Source organism: Muscardinus avellanarius (genome assembly GCF_963383645.1).
Source record: "Muscardinus avellanarius genome assembly, chromosome: 3".
Taxonomy (NCBI): domain Eukaryota; kingdom Metazoa; phylum Chordata; class Mammalia; order Rodentia; family Gliridae; genus Muscardinus; species Muscardinus avellanarius.
Window position 1 is genome coordinate 15,759,213 of NC_137788.1, and position 18,235 is coordinate 15,777,447.

Sequence of the window (18,235 nt, forward strand, 5' to 3'; positions counted from 1 at the left end):
GCAGGCAGAGCGTGGGGCCCATGGTGTGGATGCAAAGGCACAGTTGGCCTGGATCCCCAAACACCTGTCCCCGCCACCTTCCCTGCCCCTGTGCGGCTGCTGGGGGAGGGGACTGGTGTTCCCTCTGGGTGACAGATGGTCCCTGCTCTTGGGAGGAGGCAGTGGGTTATGGAAACAGGTTGGATATAACGGTTTTACCTGAAGGAGGTGTTAGTCTCTAAATAACCGCGAGTGGGCTTACAGGGAATTAGTCATAATGGAGGTTTTTCTCTGAGATAGCTTGCAGTCAAGTTATCTTATGACCAGGGCGTCTCGAATATGACACCCCCTGAACATGGCTAATTATACGGCACCAAAAGGTATAGCAAGTGCACACATATATTCAAGTTTGACTGTTAAAAATAATCCAGTAGAGCCTGTTGAGAATGCATGACTGTGCCCATCAAACTTGCTAAGGAAGAGGTTTCTAAGTTACCAAACTCACTGACAGTGAAACCTTCCCGAGGCATGTGTGGGTGTTGGAAGCCAAGCCTGTGATAATTCTGTCGAAGCTGCGGCAAATTAATAGCCGTCCCCCGGTGGGGAGGGTGGGAGCGAGGGACACGAAGCTTATCTTTGGCACGGCAGCTGGACCGCCCTGGTCTTCTCGGGTCTCCTCAGTTAAGGTGCAGAGCCGCCTCATCACAAGGGAGAGGCTGTAGAACTGGACGCAAAGGGGCCAAAACATATTCTTTGCCGTTGCTCAGAAAATAGACCAGACTAACAAGGAGCCGGGCAGGCGTTGTTGATGCCAACATTTTGCAAAGGAGAAGGTTTCTGAGCAGCCAGCCTCCAGCTTGGCTGTGAACGACGAGGGAGAAGTGGAAAGGCGGAGTGGAGCAAGCCGGCCTGTAGGATAAGAAAGGTTTCGAAAGGAGCAGGGTGTCAGGAGTTTATGGGTTAGCGTGTTCGGGTTTGCTGTGGTTGGGGGCTGAGGAAGAGGATGCTCCCTGCAATAGGGTGACACTGGCAGCGTGCGCCCGGTGGCAGGGTTAGGACACACAGCCCAAGGGACCCTGTTGGAGATTGATTGGGAGGTGAAGGGAGCTTGGAGGAGGTGGGTTTGAGGCGAGTGAACATGCAGAACAGGAAGGGCAGTGGTCAGCTCCGGCTGTCTTTTGCCTTGTTTTGAGGCATCCGCCTCTGTGGTAGCTCACTGAAATCGGCCTCCTGGCATTTCAGCAGACAGCGCAGGCGGAGGCCCAAGATCCCCCACAGGTCTGGTTAGCGCTGACTGGCAGGAGGACCGCCGCACCCTAGAGCAACAGGTGAGGCTCGGGCCCTAGAATAATCCAAAGTGCCAACCAGACAGATGCCCAAACTCAAAAGCCCTTAACACGTAACTAAGCCTCGGCCGTGTCCAGGCCCGGGGCTTCCCAGCTTACCTGCACTACTCACAGAGACACGGAAGCTCCCAGGTATGTAAGTAATATGTTCAAGGTCACACGGCAGCTTGATAGATAAGGAAAGTCTTATACCAGAAAGGTTGAGTTGTTGCTCCCTGCTCACACAGCTAGCTGGTGGCAGAGCCTAAAGTTGAACTCAGGCTTCGTGAGTCTCCGTCCACTATTTCTTGGGGACCACAAGGCATGAGGAAGTCACGAGGAGCTCTTCAGAAGGCGGGGAGAGACGTGGTCGGCCTAGGAGAGGAGAGGCTGCGGTTACCATGGCGGTCAGGTTCAGAGGGAGTCAGGAGCCCAAGGAGACGTCGCAGTGTTCTGGGGAGGGTGTAACTGGGGACTGGGAGGAGGCAGTGAGAGGCCTCTAAGAGGACTCCAGAGAAGAGGTGGCAGGACATGGCGACTCCAGCCCAGCACTCCTGAGGACCCCCGGTGGGAGGCCGGGGGTTTACGAGGTGGCTGGGAGGCCAGAAATGAGAGCCGAGACTGGGCCTCCAAGAAGCAGCTCCTTTGGGTGCAAAAGCGCCAGGACTGAATGTCACAAGACCTGGGCTCTGTTTCAGAGTCTGCCACCAGCTAGCTGTGACCCTGGGCAGCGCTCTGTCTTCTGACTCCTGCAGCTCCAGAACTAGCATGTGCTCACATTCCCCTTAGAGATGCTTTAGGACGCGGTTTGACAAATTACTGGGCCCAGACTGGTCAGCCACCTGTCATTGTGTGGCTCAGGAGATAAGAATAGCATTTACATGTTTAAAGCACTGGGGGGAAAAAATCAAAAGGAATATCTTGTGACACACAAAAATTACGTGAAATTCAAATTTCAGAGTCCCCACATGAAGTATTATTGAACACAACCACCCAGGTTTGTTGACTTGCCGCCTATGGCTGTGCTGCAGAGGGGAGTGGGTAGGACAGGCGTGTGCTCTGCAGACCTCAAGGTAGCTGCTCTGGCTCTTTTCAGAAAAGGATGGTCGGCCCCTAGTCTAGAATCAGAGTTCTGGCTGGAGTAGTAATGGACTGCCCTGCTCCCTCCTCCCAAACCCTGATGACAAAGCTGGGTGTGGAGTGGGCACTGAGGTGGTTTACGCAGGACCACCTAGCATGGCTGACAGAAGACAGTGGGACAAAAATGGAGTGAAGGTGAACTGCGGGCAGTAGGGAGAGAGGAATGAGGAAGGACTGTGGCCTGAAGGGAACATAGGATCCGGGGAGGCTCTTCCACGGGGAGTAATGGCCCCTGTTTAAGGAAGCTCTCCAAAGGGGAGTGCAGGGAGAAGTTACCTGCTCTGGAGTAGAGCTCGGCCTGGTTTTCTGCTGTGTGTATGTGTGTGTGCGTGTTGTGTGCGCACACGCGCATGTTTTATGTTTTACTGGGGATTGAACCCAGGGGCATTCTACTTCCGAGTTACATCCTCAGAAACAGGGCCTAAGTTGCTGAAGCTGGCCTTGAACCTGAGATCCTCCTGTCTCAGAGCCCCAGATCCTGGGTTTACAGGTGTGTGGCCACCATGCCTTCTTCCTTGCTGCGTATCTTAATGGGGTTGCTTTCTCTCTTTGAGCAAAGGTAGTGGCCACTAGCTCTCCCGACTGCAACTATATCCATAGCTGGTACAGGCCAACCCAGGGGGCATTTACCACTCTGGGGCACAGTACGTTCTGCCTGCTCCAGGACTTTGCCGGTGCACTTCCCTGCCCTGGGTACTTTTCTAGGTTAGGGGTGGGCCAGCCGTGGCCCTGGGACCCGATCTGGCCCGTCTGCCATTTCTGTAAGTAAAGTTGTGCTGGAACACAGCCATAGCTGTTTGCTAGATGGATTGCCATGCCAGGTCTGGGCTGTAATAGCCGAGTCAAATAGGTGCAGAAGAGGCACTGTGGCTCCCAAGGCCCCAAAACTATTTTATGAGCCCTGCTCTAGAATGTCACCTATGTATTCCTTTTGATTCTATGGGTGCTCAGCTTAAGGGCCACCCCTGTATGAATAAGAATTAGCCCCCCACCGTAGTCACTTTCTGTGCAATACTTTCCTTTCTTCATTGTAGTTATTACCCTTTGGAAACATTTATTTACTTGTAGGCTTAGCCCCTTTCTTCACTAGAATAAGAACTTTGGTTCACTGACATATTCCAGGTGCCTAAAATGAATGAATGAATGAACGGCAGCTGGTGCCCCTCTCCAGAAACCAGAAATCCAAACAAAGCTCCACTTGGGGCCCACGGGTGCTCGCCTGGGCACTTGGGGAGGGAGGGGTGTGGGTACAGGTGTCCTAGGAAGTTTAACCCACAGCCTCCTCTAATTTGTTTTCCTGCATCCTAGGGGTCCTGAGAAGCAATGGCCACAGAAGCCCCTGTGAACTTAGTACCACCTGAACGCAGCACTGCTGGCGACTTAGCAGGCGACAGCTTGATTTGGCAGCCACACTCACTAAACATGCACGTCATCAGGCCCAAGTCCGCCAAGGGCCGGAAGCGGCCAAGTGTGCACAGACCCCAGGGCACAGGGGAGTCTCACGTTCCTTCCTCCCCGCCCACAGCCATCCCCCGGGAGCCTCCCAGCAGCCAGAGACCAGGCACCTGTGCACCCGCATCTCCCACCGCAGGGGCCGCCGAGGAGATCCCTGAGCTGCTGCCGCAGATGCCCATCGGGGCTTCGTCTTCTCTCAATAAATACCCTGTCCTTCCATCCATCAACAGAAGGAAGCTAGAGGAGGGGGTCGTGGACACGGTAGCTAAAAAGGCCGGCTCACTGCGACTGAGCGGCATCCAGGATCCTTACCAAGAGGAGGCCTGCACCACAAAGACGAGCAAAGAAGATTCCAGAGCTCGGGCTTGTGCCCCGGAGAGAAAGTCCACCCCTAGAGCCCAAAGGCAGGGGCCCTCCAGGGCCAGGAACCTGGAGGAGCCGTCAGACCAAGAGCCCAGGCTGCTGCTCGCCGTCAGATCCCCGTCAGGCCAAAGGTTCGTGCGCCATTTCCGGCCAACGGACGACCTGCAGACGGTGGTGGCGGTGGCCGAGCAGAGGAACAAGGCCAGCTACCCACGCTGCTGCATCGAGACGATGGAGGTGCCCCGGAGACGCTTTGCAGACCTCACCAAGTCTCTGCAGGAGTGCGGCATCCCCCACAAGTCGGTGCTGGGCATCTCCCAGGAAGAGGGGGAGCGGTGGCCCTGAGTCGGCAGCACCCGGCTGGAGTCCTGGGTCCTGAGCAAGGAGGGGCTGGGTGCCGAGGCCTCCCAGGCAGCCTGGTTCCGAGTGCCACGTGAGCCCGGTGCAGCTGTGGTCCTTGGTTCCCACTGTGCACCTGCCGAGGCACCCGCACTTGTGCCCCGGAGTGCTCCAGGAGACTCCCTCCCGCCCTCTCCACCCCTGGAGCCGTCGTCAGCAGCGGCCAAGGCTGCTCCCGAAGCAGCTGCGTCCCGAACCCCTTCCAGGGCCAGGGTCCTCCTAAAACAGCGGTTCTTTCTGGAGCTCTCGCTGCCTTTACAACAAACTGCTTCTCTGAAGCCAATGGTTTTCCTTTCTGTATTTGATGCGGGATTAAACACTTCCCAGAGAGGGTTCTAGTCTGGTAAATAACCAGGGCTTAGGAAATAGCTAACTGGCATTTGTATTCCTGGCATGTACCTTTAAGAAACAGTCTGTTGGCTCTTATCCTTAGGAGCTGACCCTCTGCTAGGCTCGGGCAGGGGGTGTCAGGGTTTCTTGGGGATTCCTATTTGGCTGAGGAGGCACCAGAGGGGAAAATAGGTCTTCTGTCATTTAAAATTCCCCAATAGAGCAAGATTCCTGAAACAGTCGTAGAGCTGGAAGGCAGGTTGCTTCCCATGTACGTGGATTAGCCAGTGGCTACTTTTTAGTAGAGACTGAACCAGGTTTGTGAGTTTCAGTATCTCTTCTCTGTGTGTAGAACTCGTCCGGCGCTGAGAACAGACAGTATAACCTGACTTCCTGTGCTTTTTTTCAGGGATGGAATCTTTTACTTTTAAAACGTGCAAACCTGCAAGTCCGTGCAAGTTTGTACTAAGGGCTCCTTGGCTCCCCGGGTGGGATAAATTGCTTTATGCCCCAGTTCCAGGGTCTCGCCCACTTTGGTGCCGTGGCAGCGTGCGCTGTGGTGCTGTGCAGGAGAGGGCGCCCGGGCTGAGGCCGTGGCCCGCAGTGGACTGAATGGCTCGAAGGTCGTTTGACCACCTGTGCCCGAGCTGCCTGGAAGACGGTGGAGTCTTGTTTATCTAACTAAAGCGGGGACGTGGACTGCTTGCCAAAGTTCTCTTGTAGCACGGGTTCAGTCAGACTCCCACGATTCATCTGGATCCCTTTACGGCCAAATCACCATCCTGGGTAGGGAACACTCCAACCTCTGGGTACCTCGTCCCTTTAGAGTAAGGCTGCCGCACCCACCCACCCCCAAGTACACAGAGAAGGCAGGAACCGGGAGTTCTAGAAGCACATGGATGTTGATACCTCAGCAGCCAGCGCCTCTGGGGCTCAGATGAGGCTGGTGGGTGGAAACATCACTTCCAGCTCACCTGCTTTCAGCAGTGGCTCTGAACAGGGCTAGCAGGTCGCAGCTGCACCCTGCGCCACCCAGATGGCCCAAGAATAGGTTAGTTGAGCATGTTTGCAGAAGGTCTTAACACCATCCCAGCTGGCTCAGCTGCCCCTTTGAAGGTTATTGGGGGGGGGCAGCTGGCCACCTCTTCCGATCACTGACTGCCACAGAGGGCCTGGGGCTGGAGCCCCGGAGCCCACAGTGTAGGCGCTTCCCTCCCACTGTCACAATGCACAGAGCTCTGCCTCTGATCTAGCAGGCTGGGGGGAGAGCGCCCATAAACTCACACCCACTCTGTGGTAAGAATAAAATGCCACCCACCTGTGACTTGGTAATTTCTCCAGACATGGGAGCCGTAGGGAACTTGAGTGCAGCATGGCCAGAATCTTCTGCACTTTAGGGCTTTGATGCTGTCCTGGAGCTTAGAATTTGGGGTGGTGGGAAAAAACCTGGAGGCATGAAACATAGAAATATTTGAGGGTATTTTAGGATATGTGAATAAAGGTAGATTTGAGCCAGCATAATGAGTTCTTTTGGACAAAAGATGACGATGCTAACAATAAAAGCTGATTGTGTGGAATGATCTGTAGAGAAGCACATCTTATCTTTCAGCCCAGCAGCCCACAGGCGTGTGGACAGGGGTGCGTGGAGCGCATCTTCGCTTCTCTCCCTGGGAAATCACTTGTTCGACTGTTAGAACCATCTTCCTCCCACACACTTCAGGTGTGACCGCGGAAGTCCCATGGCTCCTGCTTCCAGCCTGGGAAGAGTCTCCTGAGCCTGTCCCAAACATCACCCCAACTACTCTGAGTTTGAGGGGAGGCTGGATCAGAATTCAGAGTTCTTGGAGGCTTTGCCAATTAGGCACCCTGGCCTAAGGGCTCGACTGGGCCCAGCACACTATTCTTGGTGGCCCCTGGCAGGCCATCCTTGCCCATGTTGTGGTCACAGATCTTAGTCACGAGGGCCTGCCCTGCGGCACTCTGCACGACAGGCCTGGGCACCCTAGCACGACAGTGTTGGCACCAGACTCTGGAGCCACTGAAGCCATTGGTACAGCTGTCTCCATGAAGGACTCAGAGTGGGGGCCACGCTGTGTCATACTCTTGTCTTCTCCCCCACTTCCCCAAAGGAAACTCCCCCCGCCTTTTCTGGTGATGGCGCCGAGAATATTGCTCAGTAGGGATGTGAACTTTGCACAGAGAAAGCCTATTATTATTAATAAGCACGTCCCCTGATGGAGCCCAATAGGTAAATTAGTCTTGGCAGCGGGAAGAACAGCAGGAGAAGTGACTCATCGTTTAGAACCCAGAAAAATCCACACCAACAGATGGCAGGTGGTTTGGGCACAATATTCCTCACCCTGAAAGAACCTGGGGACCCAGCAAGAGCAGTCGGGCCGGGGCAGTCTTGCCAAAGAGCTGGCCTGTGAACAGGACGGGGGCCAGCAGCTGCCCCAGAGCTCCCATTTAAAATACTTCATGAACAAAGAAATTCATTCCATCCCAATAATGACCTTAAAGACAAGTGACGGGACTGGCATCAACAAGCTGGCGCTGGAGGGCCTTTGCTTTTCTTCCTGCTCTTCAGGGGCATTGCAGCTGGATTTCCAGTGTCTGCCAACCAGCCACGAGGGGCAAAGAAGTTTCACAAAGTAAGTTGAGGTAGAGTACTTGGTTTCCTGTAGTTTGGGGTGTATTTTTAGACGAGCCTTTTATATATGGTAAGAGGATCTACTTTTCTAACTTCTAAATGGAATCTCAGTGGAAATTAGATTGTTTTGGCTTCAGCATGGATTTGGAAGTCATTCTGAGAATTAAGCAAGAACATCTATTTTCTTAGTCTAAGCTGACGTACCACAGTGACATTAAATGTTCCAGGGCCGTGGAGCGTGGTGGTGCACGCTTGTAATCCCAGCACTTGGGAGGCTGAGACAGGAAGATCTCAAGTTCAAGGCCAGCCTCTATTCAGTGAGACCCTGTTTCCAAATAAAGAATAAAATAGGGCTGAGGGTGTAGCTCGGAGGTACAATGCCCCCTGGGTCCCATCCCCAGTACTACAGAAAAAAAGTTCCAGAGCCTGTTTACTCTTACCCTGAAACCAGAACCAGCCAAGCTCCCCCATGGAGGCAGGAAGGTCACTCACAATCAGCACAGATGAGGTGGCCAGCCAAGTGGGGCAGACCTTTAGTGACTCCGTTACCAACAGGTGCGGCAGAAACTCGCATTATAAAGATAAAACGGGGCATTTTAATTTTTGTCCATGTTCATGACGTGCCATTCTCCTTTCCCGATTAGGGACGTTCCTACGGGCTCTCTGTGACGTCCCTCTGCCTCCCTCTACATTGCAATAGTTCAGGAAGCAGCAGCTCCCCTGAACAGGCAATGCAGAAGAAAACGAAGAAAATAAACCTCAGGAGGTATTTCTGGACACATTAAATCCTCTTCTGAGAGACTGAATAGCCCACGTGACAAATGCCAGCGGTTAAAATTAAGCAAGCCTCGTTCAGCTCTGAGGAGACTGTCAGGGCCAGGGCGGAAACCGGCTCCTGGAGGTAGACAGCTGCCAGCAAGAGCCGGTAGAAGTCATGAGAGGTGGCCGGATTCTGGACCTATGATCTATTTTCCTTAGGGAAAAGGAGGAGGAGGAGGCGGCAGCGGTGGCACACACTTGTAATCACAGTACTTGGGGGATGAGACAGGAGGATCACAGGTTTGAGGCCAGAACAGTTACTTAGTAAGATCCTGTTTAAAAGTTAAAAAAAAAAAGGTTTGTGGTGTAGCTCCAAGGTAGAGTACCCCTGGGTTCCATTCCCAGTATGAGGATGGGCGTGGGAAGGGAGCGAGAAAGAGAGAAATATAATTGATAAGTTGAAATTTATTCAGTGGACTTGCTTGACTGATACTGTGATGTCCCTTTGAAACAAATAAGCGAGGAATAGTGACACACGCCTGTAATCCAGCTGACACAGGAGGATCCCAGGTTCGAGGCCAGCCTCAGCAACATTGGGAGGCTCTCAGCAGCTTAGCAAGAGCCTCTTTCAAGTTAAAGAATAAACTGAGGCTAGGGTGTAGCTCAGAGGTAGAATCCCTCTGGGTTCATCCCCTGTCTGTCTGTCTGTCTGTCTGTCTCTCTCTCTCTCTCTCTCTCTCACACACACACACACACACACACACACACACACACACACGACAAATAGACATGATAGCAATAACACCCATGGCAGGCAGCGGGGTGGGGGCACTGGCTACCTGCAGCGCTAGTCTGAAGGAAATGCGTGAAATGTTTGTGAACAAAGTGTAGAGAGAAAAAGCTATTAGTTGTGAAGAGATACAACTGAAGAGGTCATTGTCTCACTTCATGTTGAGTCCAAGTTAAAACAATTTCCAGGGCTCTCTAGGGTCTGAGCGCTGGCCATGCTGTTCCAGCAAGATGGCCGTTGGCCGCGCTCCCTCCACCCCTCACCTTCCTCGCCACCCTGTGCCCTGACTCAGGATGCATTTGGGAGGGCAAACAGGCCACCATCCAGTGGTCCGATTAGTAAGGCTCCTAGTTCCATAATGGCCACGCCCACCTGTTCTTCACAAGCAGAGCTGTACAGCGGGGCCTTAGTTCTTCTGTGACCCACTGAGAACGGCACCTCTTTGTCCTGATGGGAGATGTGGGTGTCATGGGTCCACCCTGGCGGGTGAGCACCCCAACACACAGCCTGGCTCTGCTAGAGCCCCTGCCACCTGCAGGTGACCCCTGGGGCGAATGGTGGCGCCTTTTCTCTCCCCACAGGGAAGTACAATCTGCAAACTGCTCTCCCCACCCTGTCCTGCCTCCAGCCCTGGGATGCTGCGGGGATGTCAGCCCAGACATGTGTACCATGTCCTGAAGCCTCGCTCATGGCCTCAGCTTGCACTGGTCCTCTCCACGGAGTCCCTGGCAGGCCTTCATCATATCCACATCACCTACAGTGCATTGACCCAACAAATCTATATTAAGTGCCTACGTGCCAGGCGCATGTTAGATTCAGCAGTGAACACCACCACAGTTCCTGGTCCCCCCCTCTATGGAAGTTCTGTTTCCTGGATATCGATAATTCCCAATGCAGAAGGGTAGAGGGCCACGTACCATAGAAGAAAGCAAAGCAAAGTGGGCTCTGGGGGCCGGGGGAGCCTTGCAGGGAGCAGGCAGAGGCTGGACTTCACATGTGGGCGAGGAACGTGTGTGAAGGAAGGAAGGGAAGGAGAGGAGGGAGTCAGCCTGGGCTCTGTGGGGAGAGGCTTGCCCACAGGGTGCCAAGATCCCCAGGAAGGGACATCAAACCTGTTAGGGGGAGGCCAGCACCCACTGTGGCCGCAGTGATGGAGGCGGAGATCTGTCACGGGTCGGGGAAGAGGCAGGCACTGTCACTCTGGGCCACATGTAAAGCCACTGCAGGGTGCTGAGCAGTCATAGCTGGTGTGCGTGTGTGTGTGTGCACGTGTGTGCATGTGTGTGCGTGTGTGTGTGTGTGTGTGTGTGTGTGTGTGTGTTCAAGTCAGCTGTCTGGCTACGGGAGGATGACAGGCACAGGGCAGGAGGTGGAGCAGGTAGGGGCTAGCAGCACGATCCAGGCCAGAGACGAGGACCAGGGTGGCAGCGCAGATGTCACAAGAAGTGGCCAGTTTCTGAGAACACGATCTATTTACTTAAACAAAAGGAATACTTCATTTTATTGTAAAACATCAAGCCGGCTGTGGTGGCACATGCTTGTAATCCCAGCGCTTGGAAGGCTGAGACAGGAGGATCGCACGGGTTCAAAGTGAGTGAGGCCCTCTTTAACTTAGTGAGAACCTGCTTCCAACTAAAGCATAAAATAGGTCTGGGAGTATAGCCCGGAGGTAGAAAAGCCCCTGGGTTCCACCCCAGTACCACAAAAATAAGTTGTATTCAAGTCAGTTGGGTGTGGTGGTGCATGCTTGTAATCCCTGTACTTGGGAGGCGGAGACAGGAGGATCGCGCAGGTTCGAAGCCAGCCACGCTGGCTTAAGAGACCCTGTTTCCAAATTAAAAATATAGATCTGGGAGTGTAGCCTGGAGGTAGAAGGGTTTCCAGGAACCTCAGTACCACCAAAAAAAAAAAAAAAAAAAACCAAATCCAAAGGGTACATAAATGGAGATTTCTAGCAAGGACTTCCTTAGGGGGAAAAAAAAAACCCTGAAAACAGTTTTTATTTTCCTGTTCCATAATAGAGAAAAAGGAAATAGTTGAATAATTACAGGACATTGACATGTTGAAATATTACTCAATCTTAAAATAATTATAAAGATGGTGGAAATACAGAAAAAGAATATAAAACTGTGTCTGCTAGGATTACAAATGTTTAAAATATGCGTGTGTGCCTACTGGCAAGAAAGTAATGTGTGACATGAATTTAATCTCTAAGGATAAAGTAATGTATGCCAAAATATTACCAATGGTTATTTCTGACTTAAAGGATTGTGGATGGTTTTCTTTTCCTCTTCAATTTTCTATATATTTTCTAAGTTTTGCATTAAAAACAACAACAACATGTGTTTTGCTGTGGGGGCAGAATGGAATGGATTCTGTGTGAAGGAGACTTTTCTGCCTGGAACAATAATGTAAGATGATGATATATGAGTTGATACTGACTTTAACATTTTTTCAGGGGTAGAACTGGGAAGTTGAACCCAGGGTTATGCTGTCTCTGAGTTATACCCTGGCTGGCTGGCTGGCTGGCTGGCTTTCTCTTGAAACAGGGTCTCACTAAGTTGCTGAGAGCCTCGCTAAGTTGTTGAGGCTGGTCTTGAACCTGTGATCCTGCTGTCTCAGCCTCCCAAGTACTGGGATTACAGGCACACACCACCACACCTGGCTGAATCAAATCTTCTTTACATGTGTATCTTTTCTTTGAACCAACAAACTAAACACATACATACACCAAGCATGGAATATGATGAATTAGAATGGTCTCTGCTCTCAAGGACTTTCCAATCTACTGGGAAAAGCCATGTGATTTAAAAATTGGCTTACAGCGTAAGTGTGTGTCCTTTATATCACTTGACAACAGTCTAAAACTAACCAAGCACAAAGCAACATAAAATATTTTTATGCATCTACCGCAGTCTCTAGGAGGAGGTCTTCACAGGAGCTAGGTCAGCACCGTTACAGTTCAATCTGAGGACTGTGGTTACTGAGCAACTGTCCTCTGATGCTTTTCAACTTGAATTTTTGAAGAGTGTAGAGGAAGTGTCAGGAGCCAGTGGAGGCAAAGGCACGAGGGAGCCTGGAAACTCAGCCCACTCTACAGAAAGTACTTGCATCCAGCGCCGTTTATATTGGAGGAGGACCGTGGGAGACATTCCTGGGACTTCCTGAAAATAGACTTGATCCCAGCAGGTTCAAGGCCAGCCTCAGCAACTTAGCAAGATCCCCAGGAACCTAACAAGATCCCGTTTCAAATAAAAAAAATAAATAAAAAGGAATGGGAGCGTAGCACAGAGGTAGAACGCCCCGGCTTCAGTTCCCAGTATGACCAGAAGAAAACAAATCACACTGCTCAAATCCCTCCCCACCAGGCTGGCCGGCCGCAGCGTCTGGTACCAGCCTGTCTAGGCTTCTCATTTCATCCACCAATAAACCCGAGGTCTCAGCTACAGACACCTGTTCAAGAGGGAACGAATCCATACTACACACACAGCCACCCCAAGATGCGGCCCCTTCATCTTCAGGAAGAGGTGCTGGAAGACAAGTGTGTAAAGTGTGTGTGTGTCGGTGCAGGTGGTGTGCAAGAGCTAGGCTGCAAGCATGTGGGGAAACACACCCTCGCCAACGAATCCTGCCAGTGGGGACAGGCGACTTGGACTCAGCGAAGCAGTGCTTCCCCAGTGGCTCCCAAATTCTAGGACTGTGTCCAATAGGCAAAAGTTTGAGTAGGAGACTTTAAAAGGGGGCCTTTAAACCCAGGGGGTTCTGGAACTTTATTTTTCTTTTTGCAGTACTGGGGATTGAACCCAGGGACATTCCACCTCCCAACTACACCCCTATTTTTTATCCTTTATTTTGAAACAGAGTCTCACTAAGTTGCAGAGGGCCTAAGTAGCTGAGGCTGGCCAAGGACCTGTGAGCCTCCTGTCTCGGCCTCCCAAGTACTGGGATTACAAGTGTGCATCACCATGCATTGCTGTTCTGGAAGTTAAAAAAATAAATCAGCCCCAGATCTGAATTAAAGCCTCTGCAGGTACACCCCAGAGAACATACTTTTAGAAACTCCCCAGGGAATGCTAAGAACAAATCAGACTGGACTAGGTTCCTTCGAGGTCCGTCCCAGGACCCCAGGCCGATGGCCCTCCTGATCTCGTGGGCAGACCGGCGCTAGGTCCAGATTTGCCCAGAGCCCCTGCGGTCCGTGCACACTCCCTTCTTTGGGCTTCCCCAGTTCATTATCTCCCCCAAGTTTTTATAAAAGAAACTCTTAGGTGGAGGGGAGAGAGCACAGGATTCGGAAACCAATGTCCCATGCTCTCCGTCTGGGTGGGTCCAAATTCCTCTCAGCCTCCATATTCCTACCACAGTGGGAACAACCACTTCACACAGTGGCTGTTGTGAGGAATCAGATGAAATAATACCTATGGAGGGTGTTTTGACACCTGTAAAAATATGTACAAATGCTAATCGTTAATTTTAGTAGCGACCTGTCTACTTATATTGTTGCCATTTCTCTCTTTGCTTGTTCTACTGACATTTCCTGAGCACTTGCTCCGTGCCAGGCACTGAGGGGGCTTGCCTGCGCGGGGAGGCAGAGAGGCCCACAGGAGCCGGGACTCTTAGCATGAGATTGGCACCACAAGCCGTCCTTCTCACAGCTGCATCTCCCGTGCCTCAGACCATGGCTGGCACACAACAGGTGTGCCAGCGAGCAAATACGTTAAAGCCTATCATGGAATCACAGATTGAGGACGGGGAGCATTCAGAGCAGCATGGGAGCTGAGGTGCGTGCAAAGGGCGGGGAGAGAACCAGCCAGAAGAAAGAGCCGCGCCCCCAAACCAGCGCACTGCTGGCTTCTTCCACGAGGCGGTGACACTCTTGGACGCTAGCCTATAATGAGCTCCCCGCTGCGTCCTCCCGGGGCCCAGAGATGGGTCTGCATTTAGGTGAACCTCCACAAAATACAACCGTTAAAGGGCCTGTCTTAGAAAAACAAAACGTCCTGGCACCTGGCATCCTAGGCATAAAACTAACGGAGGTCATTTGGGTCAGCCAAGCCCCTGGGCCAGCTCACGGGGACATGGCTCACAATGGCGCCATCCCGAAAAAACCTGGCATGCCTGTGAGCCCCCGCAGCGCTCTGCGTGGGGCTGGCAAGCACACGTTAACGCAGGCCATCTGCTGTGCTTCTCAGCCACAGATTTCAGAGCAGGTCTCTCATTACCCTAATAAAGATAATAAATTCCTTGCAGCGGGGGACCGTGTCGACAGGTAGGTTCCTGTCCTCTACATACACTTTCACGGGGACAGAAGCTGTCTCAATAAGCGGTGAGTAATCAGTGGCCCTTGTTCACTGGATGAGGATGCCATGACCTGGGCTGGGGGACTAGACCTGGGCCAGAGCCATGGCCCTGTGGTTGCTGGGTAATGACATTTTGAAGGTCCCGCTGTAAGCCCTGAGCTTGGATCTAGCCAGGAGAAATGGGGCCTGTGACCAGGACACTGCATATACTCCCTGTCTGAAGACAGAGGCTAGCCAGTCTCTCGGGACCTGTTCAACGTCATGACTCCACTGCCCACTGCGGGCTGAGTTCCTGTGGCCTATGACTGGGGGTTTTGCTACATACCAGCTACTGCAAAACTACAAGGTTCAACAGTTGCCTCGGAGCCATCTGACACAGCCAGCTCCCCAGCCTGCACGGCCTCGGTTCTTACACCTGGGGCCAGGTGAGCAAGCAGGGCTTGCAGACAGCCTAACGAGCGCCGGACCCTTTGGCGTGGAGAACATGTCTTCCCTCATTCAGTGTTTCGCCTGTGCCCAAACAACTGCTGTGTCAGGGTAGGGTGGTTGTACCCATGGGTGTGTGTCGAGGCTGCTGTACAAGTCAAATGACATTTTCTCTGCTTGGAGGAGATCACAGAACTGGGACGTGTTTGGTTCAAAATTCACATGAAATGACCTGCTTGCTGCATCTGCTTGCTACCCCCTCCTCTCCTCCAAGTACTGCTCAAACTCTCCTCCCATGAACCTGCCTTTACTTTGCTTCTTTTAAAATTATTACTTGAGCCGGGCATGTGGAGCAAGCTTGTAATCCCCGCGCTTGGGAGGCTGAGACAGGAGGATCGCGCAGGTTCGAAGCCAGCCTCGGCTACTTAGTGAGGCTTTCAGCAACTTAGTGAGACCCTGTTTCAAAACAAAATATAAAATAGGGCTGGAAGTATAGCCCAGAGGTAGAAAGCCTCTGGGTTCCACCTCCAGTACCACATAAAATAAAATAAAATTATTACCTGAATTTATTTTCTCAATAGATGTATTTATCTATCGGCCCTTGATCTCTGCGAACGGTCCCTGGGAGCGGGGATCTTGCCTGTCTGTACCCCCAGCACGCAGTGCTTGGCTAGTGAACGTGTGCTCAGTAAGTGAAGGGCTGTCCTATAGAGAGCACAGCCCTGGTGCACTGGACTTCAGCCTCTAGAACACAATAGCCTCAAAGTACATTGTCTAAGAGGAAGTGGAATCTCTGGGTGTCTGGAAGTATCGTCCCAAAGCCAGGGCTGCAGCCTTGATTTCAACCACTGAAGGACATGAAGTTATTTCAGCTGGGGGTGCAGACGCTTTTTTTGTAGTGTGGGGAGGTGACGTGCCTGCCCCCAGGGCGCCACGGCCAGCGCTGCATCCCGGGTGCCACACCTGCTGTCCAAGCCACCTGGGCACGTTAGCGCACCTCCTTGTGCCTCAGACTCCCAGAGTTTAAAACGGGGAGTGGTGTATTTACCTCCCAGGCTGTGAGTTAAACTGGTGCATGTGCATGGTGCAGAACCCAGGGCCCCTGGAGAGCATCACAGTCACCACTGTCATCAACTCCACAGGGAGCGGCTCACCCCACTGTAAGAACGGGGAGATGAGGGAAATGGGCGGAGGCGCTGGTGGTGTGCTTACCTCCAGTCCTGGGGTGAGAAGTGCTCCCGGGTCCAATGTTGGCAGGCAGGCAAGCCGGGCTCTCTGACCACAGCCTGCACCTCCGTGCCAACGCTCTGCTTTCCCGTCTCTCAAAGTGCCCCTTCTCATGTCCCCACTTCCTGCCATCTGGTCACTCCACCATGCACCTGGTGTACTTCCTAGAAGAGGTCAGCCAGGTCACCTGCCCCTTTCCCTCCAGGATTAAATGAAGTGCAACCACACAGCAGGGCTCCAGGAGGTGCTGTGGAGGCCATGCCCTGGGACTTGCTGCCTGCAGACAGGAGGGAGAGGCTATGCAGGCCCAGCTTCCAAGTGAAGAGAGCCCTTAGCCAGCCCTAGGGGGAAGAGGAGGGGGCTGGGCCTCACCCCTCTCTGGCCTGACCATCTCTCCCTGCCCCAGCCGCCCTGCACTGTAAGGAGGTGAAGGTGCCGCAGAAGGTCCTCCGCGGCCACCACGGGGTGTTTGCAATTTCACCTGTACAAACTGGTGTAAATTTCTGGCTGATGAGGAAAGGATGAGGGAATGGAACTAGCAGTCCGGGCTGACCAGCACTGGTAGGAGCCTGAGTGTTAGGAGCCCTGGCCCTGGGAACTCAGAGTATCCCCGCCAGGCAAACGGCTCGCTTCCAAGTTATAAACAATCTTGGAGAGTCAGAGAGGGAAAGTGACTTTGCCAAGGGCACACAGCCGCTCACCAAGGGCTGGGACACACCTGTCAAGGCCAGGCCTGCTCCTCGGCAGCAGCAGCAAAGGGTGAGGAGGGGCCTTTCACAATGGCGAGGCAGCAGCACCAGCCTCCATTCTGCGTGAGGAACCCCTCCCCCGCCGCGGTGATTGGGAAATGCGTGGCTCCACCCCCAGCTGGAAGCCCCATTTCAACTGCGTGTGCTTATTACAAAGATAACGAGATCATTTAGTGGTGTTTACCGGCTCCTAATGATTGATGACACATTTTCCTGTCTAGGATGATGTCTGCTGCAAATGTTCACAATGAATATTCGGGGGGGGGGCTGAAACAGACAGCACACAAGTCTCAGGGTGTCCTTCCAGGCCAGGCCCCGCTGCTCGGCAACCCGGGCCTGCAGCCGCTGACAGCGGGCAGCTCTGGAGTAACAGCAGACTTGCGGCCTTCAGCGGGCACACAAAGGTGTGTGTGGAGATGGAGACCAGGAATCATAGCCACCGACTCGTGCTGGCTCCTGCTCAGAACCAGGGCAAAGTGAGTCCAAAAGCCAACATGCGATGGGGAGAGAAACTTCCAAACCCCTGCTTCCTGCCCACTAGACTGGTTTTTATTTCTTAGGTCACACACCAAAAGAAAAAAAAAAAAAAAGAAATTCTTTTACCCATTTCAAGGCCTATATCCTGCCCACCAAGCCAGACTTAGAAAATTGTGGGACGACTGACATTGTACAGAGCCCCACTCAACAGACATTAACTGTCACCTGTGTGCCAGGTCCCTCCCGAGGTGCAGGGCCCCAGGGCCCGGGGGAACTCTGGCCAGTATGTGAAGGCCCCTCAGCAGGTTCCAAGAGGAAGCCACCCAGAGGGTGTCACCTTGTGGCTGAGTCCTGCATGAGGAAGCTAGAGTTTGCCAGGCAGAGAAGGGCCTTGGGGGACTAGAGAGCGTGCTCAGAGCTTGGAGTCAGGAAAGGCCGCCCTGCCTGGGAGCAATGAGCTGAGAGCCTCTACTGCGAGTTCCTCCTGGAGACTGTTCAGGGGGATCGCCAGGGCCCTGAAGGCCACACCAAGGTGTGTGTGTGTGTGTGTGTGTGTGTGTGTGTGTGTGTGTGTGTACTTGACCCTGTAGGCAAAGGGGAGGGACCCTGCAGAGATTAAAAACAGGGGCATTGCTGGTTGAGGTGGTGCAAGCCTATATTCTCAGAATTTGGGAGGCTGAGACAGGAGGATCACAGGTTCAAGGACAGCCTCAACAATTGAGTGAGACCCTCAGGGACTTAGTGAGACCCTGTTTCAAAATAAAGAATAAAAAATAGGGCTGGGGTGTAGCTTGGAGGCAAAATGCCAATAGGTTCAATACCCAGTGCCACAAAAAGCAGGGACACATCTCTTTCCTCGGTGACGT

At 52.8% G+C, this 18,235-nt stretch overlaps 1 protein-coding gene across 1 annotated transcript; it reads left to right on the forward strand.

Annotated features, from left to right (window-relative positions):
* Nucleotides 1–3,767: 3,767 nt before the first annotated feature.
* On the forward strand, nt 3,768–4,607 carry UBXN10 (UBX domain protein 10; the record flags this gene model as incomplete). The annotated part of the gene is made up of 1 exon (XM_080692673.1): nt 3,768–4,607. One exon carries the CDS (start codon nt 3,768–3,770, stop codon nt 4,605–4,607), a length of 840 nt encoding a protein of 279 aa, XP_080548799.1.
* Between the last annotated feature and the right edge of the window lie 13,628 nt (nt 4,608–18,235).